Raw genomic sequence first — 15,000 nt, 5'->3', positions numbered from 1 at the left:
TTTATATCCTCTTCCACGCTGGATGCGACCCTCCATAGTCCAATAACTACCAGGTATGATATTCATGTTTGGTGATGATGGAATGGGGATAATTTGCCTTGTCTCGTGTGGAAATCGAATCCCAACTTGTAAAACGAGCACTTGGGTCCCTCTCGACATTTTGCAGTTTCTTATTGTAAGTTGGTTAATAATATAATTAACATCCGAGCACTTGGGTCCCTCTCGACACTTTGCAGTTCCTCATTGTAAGTTGGTTAATAACATGATTAACATCCATTGTTTCTGACCAGATTAGAGTCTCTCTGGCCCTGAAAAGATCTGGCATAATCATTGTTGCAGTTTTAAACGGGTTAGTGAAAAATATTGGATCTCGATCCTATACTGTACATGTTCCATTTCATAGAAAAAAAAATGAAATTGAAAATGATAAAGTTTATACAATCACTTTGATTGATTTTGACCTTTTAATCTCTTAGCTTTTTGCCTGAAACCCAGACTTGGTTTTGCCTCAGGCCATAAATTGAGTTAATCTTCGTAATATAAGTTTATTGTTAGTGGCCTACTAAGTATGAATAATGGTTATTTTGTGTGCACACGATTGTCGTATATATATTGCTCGATTATCTTTTACCTTTAGGTTTATAAGCAACTTCAAATATTCAGTTCTTTATATCAATATATAGGATATTTTTTTTTTTAATTCAATTTTTCTTTTCTTGCGTTCGTGTATCGTTTCCATTTCCTACAGTGTACCATTCTGATATTACGTATCATAATAGATGAAACTATTCAGAGCATTTTGTTTTTCTCATTATGCAAACTGTCCGAAAAAAAAAATTAATTTTAATAGGAAATTCTCCGTTAAAATATACTGTTTGCAGTCGTATTTCAGTAAAATATAGGTGACCGTAATTCTGTACCCTACTTTCTTATTATCTTTTACAGGGTTGTTGACCGTAATATCACTCCTTTACGTCAATATCATTTTTAAAACGGTAAATGTCTGGCAACATTTATTCCAGGATTTTTACGGTTTTTTTAATGCAAATTTTTAACAGTGCAAAATGCTACAGGAAATGAAGGTGCAACGATACGTTGGCATACTACCCATGTTTGCTTAACTGTTCATAAAAGAATTTTGCAAAACTTGCTGTAAGTTATCATCATGCTCGAATTACAGGCCAGAGTTTTTGTATCGTGCATTATTGACATTACCTTTCCTCATTATCATTATGTCCAAAAAAACTCGTTCGTTTCCGTAGAAGATTCTTGTTTATGGGAACGTTCAATTACATTAATCCTTTCACTAACTCGTTAAGCCGTTTTCATTTTTCATCTTTTATGAAATTGTCAATTAACTGATTCGTTGTTGCGAGTGATAGTTTTGCAAGATGGTTCTCTTAATCGGTTTCATGTCGATACTTTGAGGAATAATTTATTATATGATTATGATACATTTATTATTGCTATTAATATTCAATACGAATTAACATCTATGAGAATAGTTAAGGAAGTTCATTCATGTGCATCAAAACTAAATAAACCCCTAAAAAAAAGAAAAAAAAAATACTTGTCTGATCTAATGTACTAGCAGTTCATCGTCATCAATGAAAGTTAAAGTGCCTCAGTTGATGTTAAAGATAGCATAAGCATTCCCTCCACTTATGTGCAACTACATGACTCACCAGTCCATTCGTGGACTTATATACCACTAGGCAGATACGTCAAATAAGGATTCAGAACTGCAGGGATCTCTTTTTTTTGGCTCTTTGCAACTATTTTTCAAGGTGAGATGCACACTGTGGCCCTTCTCCATGGCAGTGAACCCATTGTTGACGTTTTCTCTACAGACCATGCAGTCACTAGAAAGGCTTCCAAGTCAGATGACGGAATCTTGTATATCTTCACGATAGATTTGGCTTGATGTTTGTGCATCTTCTTAGGGCAATGTCAACCCTAAGAAAAGATACATAGAACGTATAAAATCAGTTTTGGAAGCTGCTCTTCAGGCATGGGATTTATGTGACCAAGGCAAAGTAGTTGCCACTGGGTGAGCATGGCTTCTATGTTTCCACATCTCATTCATTCCAAAATATGTGCGTGTGAAATCTGCTCTTCCCAGGTGATTCCTATGAACTTCTGTAACAAAGATATATGAAAATGTTCCAGTTGGTTAAGATGGTATTGATGAAGAGTCAAGACCTCTACATTATAGAGAAGATAGGAAATGAATACAGCATTATTTGGATTTTAGTGGCTAGTATAAAAGGTTTGTTCTGAGAACCCTGGTCTTCAACCTGCCAAAATTCCGTGGAGCACGGATTATTTCATCCAGCAGGTCTTTGTTGATCACAGTAGTAGGTGAAACAATACTCCCAAGGTATTTGCCAAGTGGTATCACCTGTAGTTGTACATCATCGCTGGTGAAGAGGAGTTTATTTTTAATTGTTTTTGTTTGTTGTACTATAACTTCTGTTTTTCTTGTATCTATCTCTAAACCAAGAACTTTTTATATTGAATATAGGGTGTCTAAATTGCATTATATATCCTCCTGAGTATAGGAAAAAACCAGGTTCTTAAGGATATATAATATCCACCAGATGTAATGCTCATGTACTTTATGGTTGTGTTAAAGTCTAATTTTGAACAGCCCACTATTCATTCGGTATTCCATTTGAACTACGTCTTTTTTATAAGTACCTGCCTCATTAGAGTCATAAGGAGATGCGCAGATTAAAAAGGACAAGTGAAGGAATATTACCATGCTTTACTTCCACCGTGGAACGAAAAGTCAAATTATTTTGAGAAATTAACTACATTAGGAACTCCACAGTTTGCAAGTATCTTCCACTAGAGCTCACAATGCAATATGTCAGACCTGAGAGATGCAAGTGAATAAGTGGCATTGGCTGAAATACAGGCAGTCTGGTGGCTGGCGCTTGTGACTTACAGAGTTGGGTCAATCAGGGTTTTCTGAGAAGAGGGTGTGCGTTGTCTTGTGGTACAGGGCTGTTTGGCTCAAGTAAGCCAGTAGACCAGTCATCCAGGTGCCCTTCTGCGGAAATGTCAAAGGGACTTAGTTTGCTCTAGAGTCCTGCGAGGCTCCACACAAACACGTGTATGTATTACTCAGGCTTGTAGCCTTGTAACCAGCTCAGAACTGGCACGGACACGTGAAATCCGACTGTTTAATTAAAATAAAGTATTCCAAGGGTTATGGTTGATTCTAATGTATTTAAAGGTTTAAAGGCCACTCATGAATGACAGAGGCAAGGAACAGTGACAATGCCCTAGCTAGCAAAGCAATACTCTATAGACTTGGCCACTGATTATATAATCAGTGCCCAAGACCCCTCTCCACCCGAGCTAGGACCTGGGAGAGATAGGCAATGACTGCTGATGACACACATATGGACATATAGTCTTCCCCAACCCCACCAACCATAGCTCACAAGGATAGTGAGGTTGCAGAAACTACAAGAAACAATTGAGCTTGAGTGAGACTCGAACCCCAGCTGGCGATCACCATGCAGGGACGTTTCTAATAAACCACCCCAACCTCTATACTGTATAGTATATAGTATGAGCAAGGAAACTATCCCACTGCCTTGCTGTAAAAATAAGCTACTGATCTAAGATACATCACAACGGGATATCGTGGTGACTCAACATAATACTAACACTGGAGACCAGTCCAAAGAATATTGAGCTTGAATCCAAAAGGCAAATCTCTATACTATTTTGACTTCAACTGCCACTGCAGCACTCTTCAATGTAATAGTTGCTTACAGTTATCATTGGTATCATTTAGACTTCATTTTAGTTGTATATTATTATCATCATTACTATTAATTGCTAAGCTACAACACTAGTTGGGAGAGCAGAATGTTATAAGCCCAAGGGCTCCAACAGGGAAAAAGCCCAGTGAGGAAAGGAAACAAGGAGAAATAAAATGTCAAGAACAGTAACAATATTAAGATAAAAATCTTCTATATAAACTATTAAAACTTTAACAAAACAAGAGGAAGAGAAATAAGATAGAATAGCGTGACCAGTTGTACCCTCAAGCAAGAGAACAGTTAGCGTTGGAACAGTTACATTTTTCCTCCTAGGAAAAAAAATTTATGGTCCAGTATTGACACAGACATGTCAGTAGATAATCCCAGAATATTGTACCACACATGATCTTTTTATTAATGCTTCCTTGATTGTCAAATCTCATAGTTTGTTCTTTCCTCATCTTGTTTTTTTCAAACATTGGCTTTCTAGGAAAACTACATTAGCACACGAAATATAAGGGAGATTAAGACAAACACTATGGTATTGTACCAACCGCGTGTCACACGATCGTTCATAGTAACGACATTTCATTTTTTGTATATAATATGCTTGTATCTTCGCTCTCCCCCTAGCACTGATAGGGACCTGAAATACCGTGTCTGTTTTTCTCACCGTTAACAGTTAACCGGTGCGGTTGTCGGTTGAACATGAAATTGCCTGTTATGTTTTGTATGCCCTTTTTGCCTGGAGTTCATGTATATATAAACGGATGTTCTGTATTAAAGTTACTCAGTTGCTTTCATCCTGCCTTCTTAGTCACAGGCTCTCTCAGCCCATCACAGTATATCAGTGGGTTTTTTTTTATCAGAGAAATCAGTGCTCGTTTCCAGTTTTCTCTTGTAATTGATTACAATATGAGAGTTTGAAATACAGAGCATGGCAAGAGTCGATCATTATAGGATTATCTGATCTTGGTAAGAATGTTTTTTTCCTACTTTACTTATTAGTTTGGTTTCTTCCATGAATAAATAAAAATGAACATGGACTCTCAATGCAATTACTGGTATTTATTTTTTTATTCATATTATTATTTTATTCATATTATATATTTACTTATTGACTGAAAAGCGCAAGATAGAGATGACTTGTGAAATCTAACTGAGGCCCTTTGCGTCAATAGACGTAGGAGGAGATGATGATTATGATTTTTTCTTTTATAGTTTACACGAAATTCAAATGATCATTGTGTACATTACTTGTATAGTACTGTTTAATAAGTTCCTTATCAAACGGAAGTTAAAAGAATTTTATAACTTATTTCATCAAGTGGAGAATAGATTAGAATGGTATCTGAAGTTTGAAAAATTGATCGCAAGCTTTGAAAAAAAAAATGATTAAAAATTCCATAGAAATACACTATGGTCATTGTAGGCAATATCAAACGGCATTTTCTAGGTTTCTCCATCCCATTAAACCTTAAGTAGGTCAGGTCTCTAAAACATTAATAGAAACTTCATGAAAGCTTGAATGCTAAACATATTACTGCAAAAAAGAAAAATAAGAAAAAAAAAAAAAAAACTGGTTAAAGGTTAAAGTTGTCTGGTTTAAATTCCAGTTTCATGAAAACAGATGCTCACCAGAACGTCAGCCTGGCAAGCCAACCCTCCACTATTGAGCCCAACCACAGCAGAGACCTCCCCAGTAAACAGCTTAAACGTGCAGTACAGGACTGGGATCGATCTGCTGCCATGCGAATGCTAGGCGAACACATTACCACTGTACTATCCAGGAAGTTAATTCAAGAAAAGTATTGCCAGTTAAAGAAAACATTAAAGTGGATATACAAACCCCGAAAGAAAAAAAATATAAGCACAAACATTGAAAAATCGATTTAACACATCATAAAAAGAAGCTAAGCTTAGTTGCAAGCAGGGTTGCCAAGATGGCCTTTTTTCGGAAGAAAAACACAACATTTGGCCTTTTTCCATGGTAGCTACTTAAATTTGGCCTTTTTCGTGGTAGATACCTAAATTTGGCCTTTTTGAAATTGGTTAGCCTTAAATGCTATATTTTCGACCTTTTTCTATTATTAGGTTGGCCTTTTAAAGCTGCAGTTCAACAGACGTTGGCCTTTTCTCATTTGGAAAACTTGGCAACCCTGGACTCGCAAGGATCACGCAAATTACATAAACAGGGTGTTTTCTTTGCACGTCACCACATCCAACAAACAAATTTCTGGCTGTGAGTAAACACTATTGTGATTCAACCCCAACTCGCAAATACAGTTCTTGTCACATAAGCTTGGTAAGTAACTGCTTTCGTGATGGCCATGAGCGTGGGGAAAAGGATGGTATTTATTTGGAAGGATTTTAAAGGAACCTTCGAAAAAGAAAAAAATAAAAAAAAATAAAAAAAAGGAGCGGGGGATCAAGGTATATTATGGTTTTATGGAAATGTAAGAATCGACGAATTAGGATAATGTTCTGAATGTTAGATAATTAGAAGTTAGATGGCAGTGTTATAGAAAAAAGAGGGAATCGTTGTAAGGGGCGAATTCATACAGGAATTTACATACATATACTCATCACACACAAACACACACACACACTCATATATATATATATATATATATATATATATATATATATATATATATACAGAGAGAGAGAGAGAGAGAGAGAGAGAGAGAGAGAGAGAGAGAGAGAGAGAGAGAGAGAGAGAGAGAAATAAAGGAAACATGTTTTTTTATAATCACCTCAACGCACACACAAACAAAAACACATATATATCAGTATATAAAAATTATATTGGTAAAGTCATTCCAGCAAAATTCTGAAGTGAAATTATCATTTGAAAATGTGAAATCCGTTTTTTTACAACATTAAGAAAGACAACATATAGAAAAATGTACTTGGAATCAATAAAGTGAATGGTACATATACTTCTTACGAATTTCGACTCGGTAAACGAGTGTTCATGGCGTGCCGTTTTGAAACTCATAGCTGAAAATCCAAAGGCAATCCCGTAAGGAAATTGAATAAGGCTTCGCTATATTCCGTCTAGGTCCCTCAGGAATGTCGCGCTTCGAAGTGTGGAGTGTTTGGCTTCTCATATCAAGCCAGGGCCTTTTACTCTCGAGGGAAACCACAGCAGCGTTCACCTTCGATACGTCAGGTAAGTCAGATTATTATGTTGGAGGTAATATTGTCGCAGTTGGTAATTAAGGGGCAATGATTAATGAAGTTTGCAGATTATGTGGAGGGATTGTTACAGCGATAAAGATGAGTGTTGATGGGAGTGATAGTCGAGGTTTGCTCTATAGTGATGATAATTTTAATAATGAGAAAAGATAGATTATGAATTTCAAACTTTTGCTGAAAAATGCAATTTGATAATAATCCTATCAATGTATGTTTATAGATCTAACTCCTTATATACATGGCTAGTGAATAGATGAAAGATAATTTTAATCATGAAAAAAGATAGATTATGAATTTAAAACTCTTGCTGAAAAATGCAATTTGATAATAATCTTATCAATGTATGTTTATAGATCTAACTCTTTATATATATATGGCTAGTGAATAGATGAAATATAATTCTAATAATGAAACGAAAGATAGATTATGAATTTCAAACTCTTGCTGAAAAATGCTATTTGATAATAATCCTATCAATGTATGTTTATAGATCTAACTCATTATATACATGGCCAGTGAATAGATGAAATATAATTCTAATAATGAAACGAAAGATAGATTATGAATTTCAAACTCTTGCTGAAAAATACAATTTGATTATAATCCTATCAATGTAAGTTTATAGATCTAACTCCTTATACATGTGGCTAGTGAATAGATGAGAAATATATTCATGAATCAACAACTGAATGGTTATATTCAAAATAGGTTTATATCACCTACTCGGCATTAAAGGGATCATGCTATCTGCTATTTAATTGCTTCTCTTAGAAGTCCTCATACTGCTTATTAATATCATCAACATATTACAATACTAATTTGTAGGCATTTATATACAACTTGCTTGGAATATTCACTCGTGACCTCACTGATGTATTTACAAGTTTAGCAGTCTGAAATACATCCTTAAATCATTTTTGTATCTTTTAAGTAATTATAAATTGAATTATGATATGTAAATTAGTGAAAACATTTAGAATAAACTAAAATCGTTTGGTTGCACAGTTTTGAAATGGTGCTCTGGTAACACGCAAACTTAATTGTAAATATCTATTACCATAAAAATTACCATTCAGTTTAATGATAGCTATCAATTATATATTCTGCTAATAATTGGTTTACGTGGATGACGTTAATAGTATCGCAATTGACGGAAATGAACGAAATAGAAATGTTAATATTCTTTACAATTTGCAATTTGTGGTGATTAACAAAATGGTCGCCAATGAAGTTTTTGACCCATATACTAAGTTTTAGGAGGTTCAATGTTCATGTATATGATATAGATAAGGCTAAATGTATAATGTTAAATGGCCTTTAGTCGCCGTAAAGATTCCGGGCAAAATAAGCTCCACCCCCCTGATGACGTCATAGCCAATCACGTTGTTTCCCACGTTAGCAGCGGTCACTATACACCCCCTTACAAATTTCAAACTATACTAACTTATAACCACTATAAGGGGATGTTTTGTGACCGCTGTTAACGCGGGAAGCAACATGATTGGCTATAACGTCATTAGAGGGTGGGGCTTATTTCGCCCAGAATCTCTGCGGCAACTATGGTGACGTCAAACAGTAATTGTAATAGAGTATCTGATTAATAGAGATTCAAGGTGTAGATGGTAGGGTACTAATGTGTTATTGCAAAGAGTCTGATTATAATCAACTGTTGATGGAGAACAAAGTTGTGTATAGTGAATGCATACAGCCAAGGATTAAAAAAAAAGTTGAAACAACAAGCTTCTAGAAGAATTTGAATCTGTACCTGGTTGAGTTGAGAGAATGGGTGGTGTATTGAAAGGTTCCAGAGAAACAGATGACGGGAATTATTGTTGCATTGTTTGATAATAAGGGCAAAATAGAATAATAATAGATATATAGTTGCCAAAAAATTATTAGTATACTAAGGAAGATGTATTGTAAATTTTTTATTTTGAAAGCAACAGAAATTCCTGAACGATTTTTAAGGAAAAAATAGTGAAAGTTCATGGAAAGAAAAGCTTATGATATTATTTTTGTGAAGTTTGCTAATAATACATAGCAAACATGAATCTTGAAAAGCTATTAATTAATTCAATGTACCTAGAGAGAGTTCAGGATATATAACAGAGATGATAGATTGATAGAGGTAATCAAATGTTCCTATTGATGAAACATTGTAAATATTTGAGCATATGGATTTCAAAGGAACTGGTCTGGTGTAAAGGGAAGTATATGACAATCTTGATTAATGTACTTCACAAGATGACTAATGTGAAAAATTGAAAGAAAAAATAGATATACACAGGTTGCAAATAGGAAAAGAAAATGAGAAGTAAATGGAAACATTACAAGAAGAGTAAATGCAAGGAAAAGTAAGGATGCCATGTTAAGTGGCAACTAAAGAGATATAACAAAGGATGTACATATCGTTGGTAGAAGATAGTATAAGGATGCCAGTAGGTATTTGGGAGAGGTTTAATTTCATATAGATAAAGGAATAAAATGTGCAATTTTTCTCGTTAGGGAAAATATATGATGAATAAGTATTTCAAAGTCAGATGGTCTGAGCGGACGTCTTTTATCTATTTTTAGCCTAGTAAAAATATCTTCCCACATCATTAATCAGCAATGAAGTACGGCATGAAAATTATGTCCTTATGTAACGATATGTTTGAGTTTCCGGATTAATTTTCCTAAAATCCATTGATGTTTACTTTCGGTGTCAAGCCATGAGCATGCGCAAAGAAATGCTTAAAGAGCATATATTCAAATCATTTCAGAAACAGGCTTTGAAAATCATATCGTATTTTCTAAGATGTGAAAATCCAAATACTCTAATTTAATGGTTATATCCGAATAGCTATTAATAAATCGATAGATAATGATTTATGAATTATTCTTTAATCTAATCAGATTTAGAAATTATTTATATCTAATGGAATTTTATCGTTAATGCAAAATATGACTTAAGGCTTACTTTAAAGAGTTCTTATCGAAGTTAATATTTTTCATTTTTTTTTCGGTATGTAATTTAGAATAATTATTTATTAGATTATTCAAGGAGTCGTTGAATCTATAAGGATCAGGCATTGAACTTGGGGGTGTCAAGGAAATTAAAGTTTTGATATTAGTAAAACATAATACAAACACGTGCACACTCATACAGACATATATACATATATGTATTTATATTTACTGTATATATATATATATATATATATATATATATATATGTATATATATATATATATATATATATATGTTAATATATATAAATATATATATGTATATATGTTAATATATCTATATATATATATATATATATATATATATATATATATATATATATATATATGTATATATATATATATATATATATATATATGTACTATATGTATATATATATATATATATATATATATATATATATATATATATATATATATATTGTCCCTTGTTCTTAATTTCATCCGTTTATTCAAAGAACTTAAGAGTGTTTAAAGGTCCCTTATGAACGGCAAAGGAAGGGGTAGCGACATTGCCCTACCAAGCAGGATAATGCCCTAGAGACTGACCATATCAACAAATGATCATCGCCCAAGCCCCCTCTCCACCCAAGCTAGGACAAAGAATGACTCACCTGATAGATCTATAAGCTCCCCCAAAGCCCGCATCCTTAATTCACGAGGATAGTTAGGCTGCAGCGACCAAAGGAAGTAACGAGTTTGAGCGGGACTCGAACCCCAGCTTGGCGCTCACCAGTGAGGGATCCCTTTATCATCATAAGCTCTAAATGTATAAAAGAAGGTGTTCTATCAAATTAATATTACTATTATCATTGTTCTTACTATTGTGACGGGCCGAGAGAAGGTTGTGACTCAAAGGCAGGATGAAAGCTACTGAGTGAGTTTATTGTAGAACAAGAATTTTCATGTTAAAAAATCGACACTGTTACAGAGGAGAAAAGCAGACATGTTTATTCTGGTTCTTTTTAGTGCGCGGGAAGAGCGAAGTTACAAGCATAATATATACACAAAATGAACCTTGTACGATCGTGTGACACACGGTTGGTACACTATCATTATTGTTAAGAGAAAAAGTAAAATACGAAAAAGCTGAGATAAAGAAGCAGAAAAATGACCACTATGGATAACCTAAATGTAGAAAGGCTTTTAAAACAATTGTTCAGCATTTTCTCATTCTAAGAATGTCAACTGTCAATACCATGGTCAGAAGGAAACTAAATTTAATTTTTCCAAAAGTGAAATTACTTATTACGATAAATAAACTCTTTTATAAAAGGCAAATTAAATGGAGACGTTCTTCTTATCTTTTCCTAACCCTTTTACCACCTGGTCTATTTCACCCTCCGTGATTTTGTCTTGATATTCAATCATACCAGACGACCATAAACAATAATATTGAAGCCAGCAAATAATTTGGAATATCATATTTTTGAAACCTAACTTATATTAATTCGTTGTTGGTGTTATTTATTGCTTTATTCGGGTACAGTTCACTATTAGAAATCTGCCGTAAAAACAACGGTAAAAATCCTGGAATAAATGTTTAAAGGTCTAAAGGCCGCTCATGAATGGCAGAGGCAAGGGACAGTGACATTGCCCTAGCAATCAGGACAATGCCCTAGAGACGGCCCATATACTATATGATCAGCGCCCAAGCCTCCTCTCCACCCAAGCTAGGACCAGGGAGGGCCAGGCAGTGGCTGCTGATGACTCAGCAGATAGACCTATAGGCGCCCCAAAGCCCCCCAACCTTAGCTCACAAGGATGGTAAGGCTGCAGACACTAATGGCACTAACGAGTCTGAGCGGGACTCGAACCCCCGACTGGCAAACAACAGGCAGAGACGATACCAATCAGGCCACAACAGCCAGGCATTTACCGTTTTAAAAACGGATATATTGACGTAAAGGAGTGATATTACGGGCACCAACCCGTAAAAGATAATAACAAAGTATGGTAAGATTACGGTCGCCTGTATTTTACTGAAATACGACTGAGAACCGTATATTTTTACGGAGAATTTCATACTAAACTTACGGTTTTTTAACAGTGTATATAGATTTGATTATAGATTGATTTTGATTGATTGATTGATTTGAGGTTTTCTGGGATCCTGTCAATATTTACTTTAATGTTGTTACTCTTCCTGAAATATTTTATTTTCCTTTTTTCCTTTCCTTACTGAGCTATTTTCCCTGTTGGAGCCCCTGGGCTTATAGCATCCTGCTTTTCTAACTAGGGTTGTAGCTTAGAAATTATTAATAATAATGATAATATATTTTTTACCTTGCAAATATATAGATAGTTTGATTTAATTTTAGACTATCAATTTCTTATACTAATTTGATACTTCTATAATTATATATATATATAAAAAAAAAACTTGTGTTATAGATGTCTGTTGATTGATTGATTTATTTGAGGTTTTCTGGCATCCTGTCAATATATATTTCAGCTTACAAATATATAGAAAGTTTTATTTAATCTTACACTATCTATTTTTATACTAATTTAATACTTCCCTAATTAATAAAAAAATGTGTAAGGACTATAATGCGATAGAGGAAGAATGTGCTATGTAGCTAGGGCTCTTTGATAAAATATTCCCTTTTTTCTTGATAGCTTAACTCGCTCTGGCTCTTGAATGAGAGAGAATATTATATGATAGATGAAAGCTGCTATGACCACGATGCAAACTCATTACAGACAAGGTATGTATGTACAGTGTCAATTCACCCCTGAGGTTTGGTGCACACACTCACCACTCACATACACACATAAAGTATATATATATATATATATATATATATATATATATATATATATATATATATATATATATATAAATTATATATATATATATTCTCTTACCAAAGAGTGACTTTATATCTCCCGATACAATTTAACACAATAGTTACTACTACATTCAACTTTCAGTTTCAGAATCATGGATAAACCTCTCCACAGAAAACTTCCTCAAAATGAACAGCTTCATATATCTAGATAAAAAGATAATCGAAAGTTTATTGAGCTCTCAAAACAATGTGCTGCAATACACCTATATCTTGTACAACCATGTACTTTCTGGATATTAAGCCTCTCCCTCTCAATTTTTCCACACCCTCTATAATGCCTTTGTTAGGCCCTACTTCCTGCTTACATCCAAGCACTACTGATATATACACTATTAACGCTCAGTCTTTCCACATGACTAGGCCACCTCAAATTACTCCGATCTCTATTTTCTTACAAATCAATGTTTTACCACTTCTGTGTATCTCTAGAAGGAACTGGAAGAGTTGGAAGGCAACAGGAGAGTTGGCAGGCCCAGGCCTACATGGCTGAGGACTATGAAGCGTGAAGTAGGAGATGATGAAGGGCGAAGTATTGATTTAAAAGCTCAAGAGAGATACGACTGGAGAATCTAACCTAGGCCCTTGATGTCAATAGTCATAGAAGGAGATGTTGATGATGATGATGATGTGGCTCTAGATTTCACATCCCAAGTACTAAATAAACAGTTACTCCCAGTCACTTCCATATAATTCTTCCAATTGAATTTTACACCCACACTTGACTTCTTTAAGTGAAACAATGTTAAAAATTTGCATTAAAAAACGGCAAATGCCTGGCAACATTTATTCCAGGATTTTTACCGTTTTAAAATTGGATATATTGACGTAAAGTAGTGATATTACAATCAGAGAGAGAGAGAGAGAGAGAGAGAGAGAGAGAGAGAGAGAGAGAGAGAGAGAGAGAGAGAGAGAGAGAGAGAGAGTTGCGTACAATACCCTCAACATATCTTGACAGATTGGAAGATATATGACTGTACTTCGTAAAAGTAATTTTCTAAAGTTTTCTTATATTTTTCATGTTAGCCTTACCATAGGAATATCTCCAATACCAATGATATTTTTTTTTCTTTTATGCTCACAAAAACGCAAATAGTGAGATGAACTTTTCTGAATACACTATTCTTTTCATCTCTTGATTTCATGATGGTTGATATCTCTACGGTAATAAAATATGTATTTTAAGAAATAATCATTGTTAAATCTATGTCCATATTAACGTGACAATAATATGATCATTTGTTAAAAATGTCTCTTTGATTAGATAAAGTGGAGCATATGTTTATGTTTATCATAAATATATGTATATATATATATATATATATATATATATATATATATATATATATATATATATATACTAGTCAGCTTGTATGATTTACTAAGCTTTCACTGATTCTAAAAAAATTGGAAAATATATTTGTATTGTAACACTATGTTAATATCATCTAATGTATCTTTCAAAATTTTAAAAATTATGAATCTTTTATGATTTCTATGGACACCTAGATACAAGTCCAGTTCTTCGTAATTATCTAATTTATTCTTAGAAATAGTAGGGAGTATCGTTCAGGAAATTCAAGAATGGTTTTTGTATTTATTGTGAAATTTTAGGAATCAACTTTCCCCAATTTTACATTGAATTTGATGGTCGAGACGAAGATAGGGCTTGGGCGCTGATAATATGTATATATGGTCAGTCTCTAGGGTATTGTCCTGCTCTATGGGGCAATATCATTTTCCATTGTCTCTGCCATTCATGAGCCGCCTTTAAACTAGGGTTGTGGTGGCCTGGCGGTAGCGTCCTTGCCTGGTGATGGCTAGACTGGGGTTTGAGCACTCCCCCAACTCGTTAGTTCATTTGGTCGCTACAATCTCACCCTCCTTGTGAGCTCATGATGGAGGGGGGGGGGTTGGTCTGTGGGAGCCTATAGGTCTATCTGTTGAGTCATCAGCAGCTATTGCCTGGCCCTCCTTGGTCCTAGCTTGTGTGGAGAGGGGCTTGGTCGCTGATCATATGTATATATGGTCAGTCTCTAGGGCATTGTCCTGCTCGATGGGGCAATATCATTGTCCATTGCCACTGCCATTCATGAGCGGCCTTTAAACCTTTCAATAAATAAATATGTATTTTTAGCTTACAAAACTAACACTAAAGAT

The 15,000-nt window shown here is 34.4% G+C and overlaps 1 protein-coding gene across 1 annotated transcript in view; it reads left to right on the top strand.

Annotated features, from left to right (window-relative positions):
• The first annotated feature begins 6,615 nt into the window (after window positions 1-6,615).
• Window positions 6,616-15,000, top strand: part of LOC137655103 (nephrin-like) — a 521,200-nt gene continuing 512,815 nt past the window's right edge. The window contains exon 1 of the mRNA XM_068388994.1: window positions 6,616-6,954. Coding sequence (XP_068245095.1) covers window positions 6,855-6,954 — 100 coding nt within the window. The 5' untranslated portion in view covers window positions 6,616-6,854. The remainder of the gene's footprint in view (window positions 6,955-15,000) is intronic.

This window comes from Palaemon carinicauda, chromosome 16 (genome assembly GCF_036898095.1).
Source record: "Palaemon carinicauda isolate YSFRI2023 chromosome 16, ASM3689809v2, whole genome shotgun sequence".
NCBI classification, from domain to species: Eukaryota; Metazoa; Arthropoda; class Malacostraca; order Decapoda; family Palaemonidae; genus Palaemon; species Palaemon carinicauda.
This window is presented reverse-complemented; position numbering and strand designations above follow the sequence as displayed.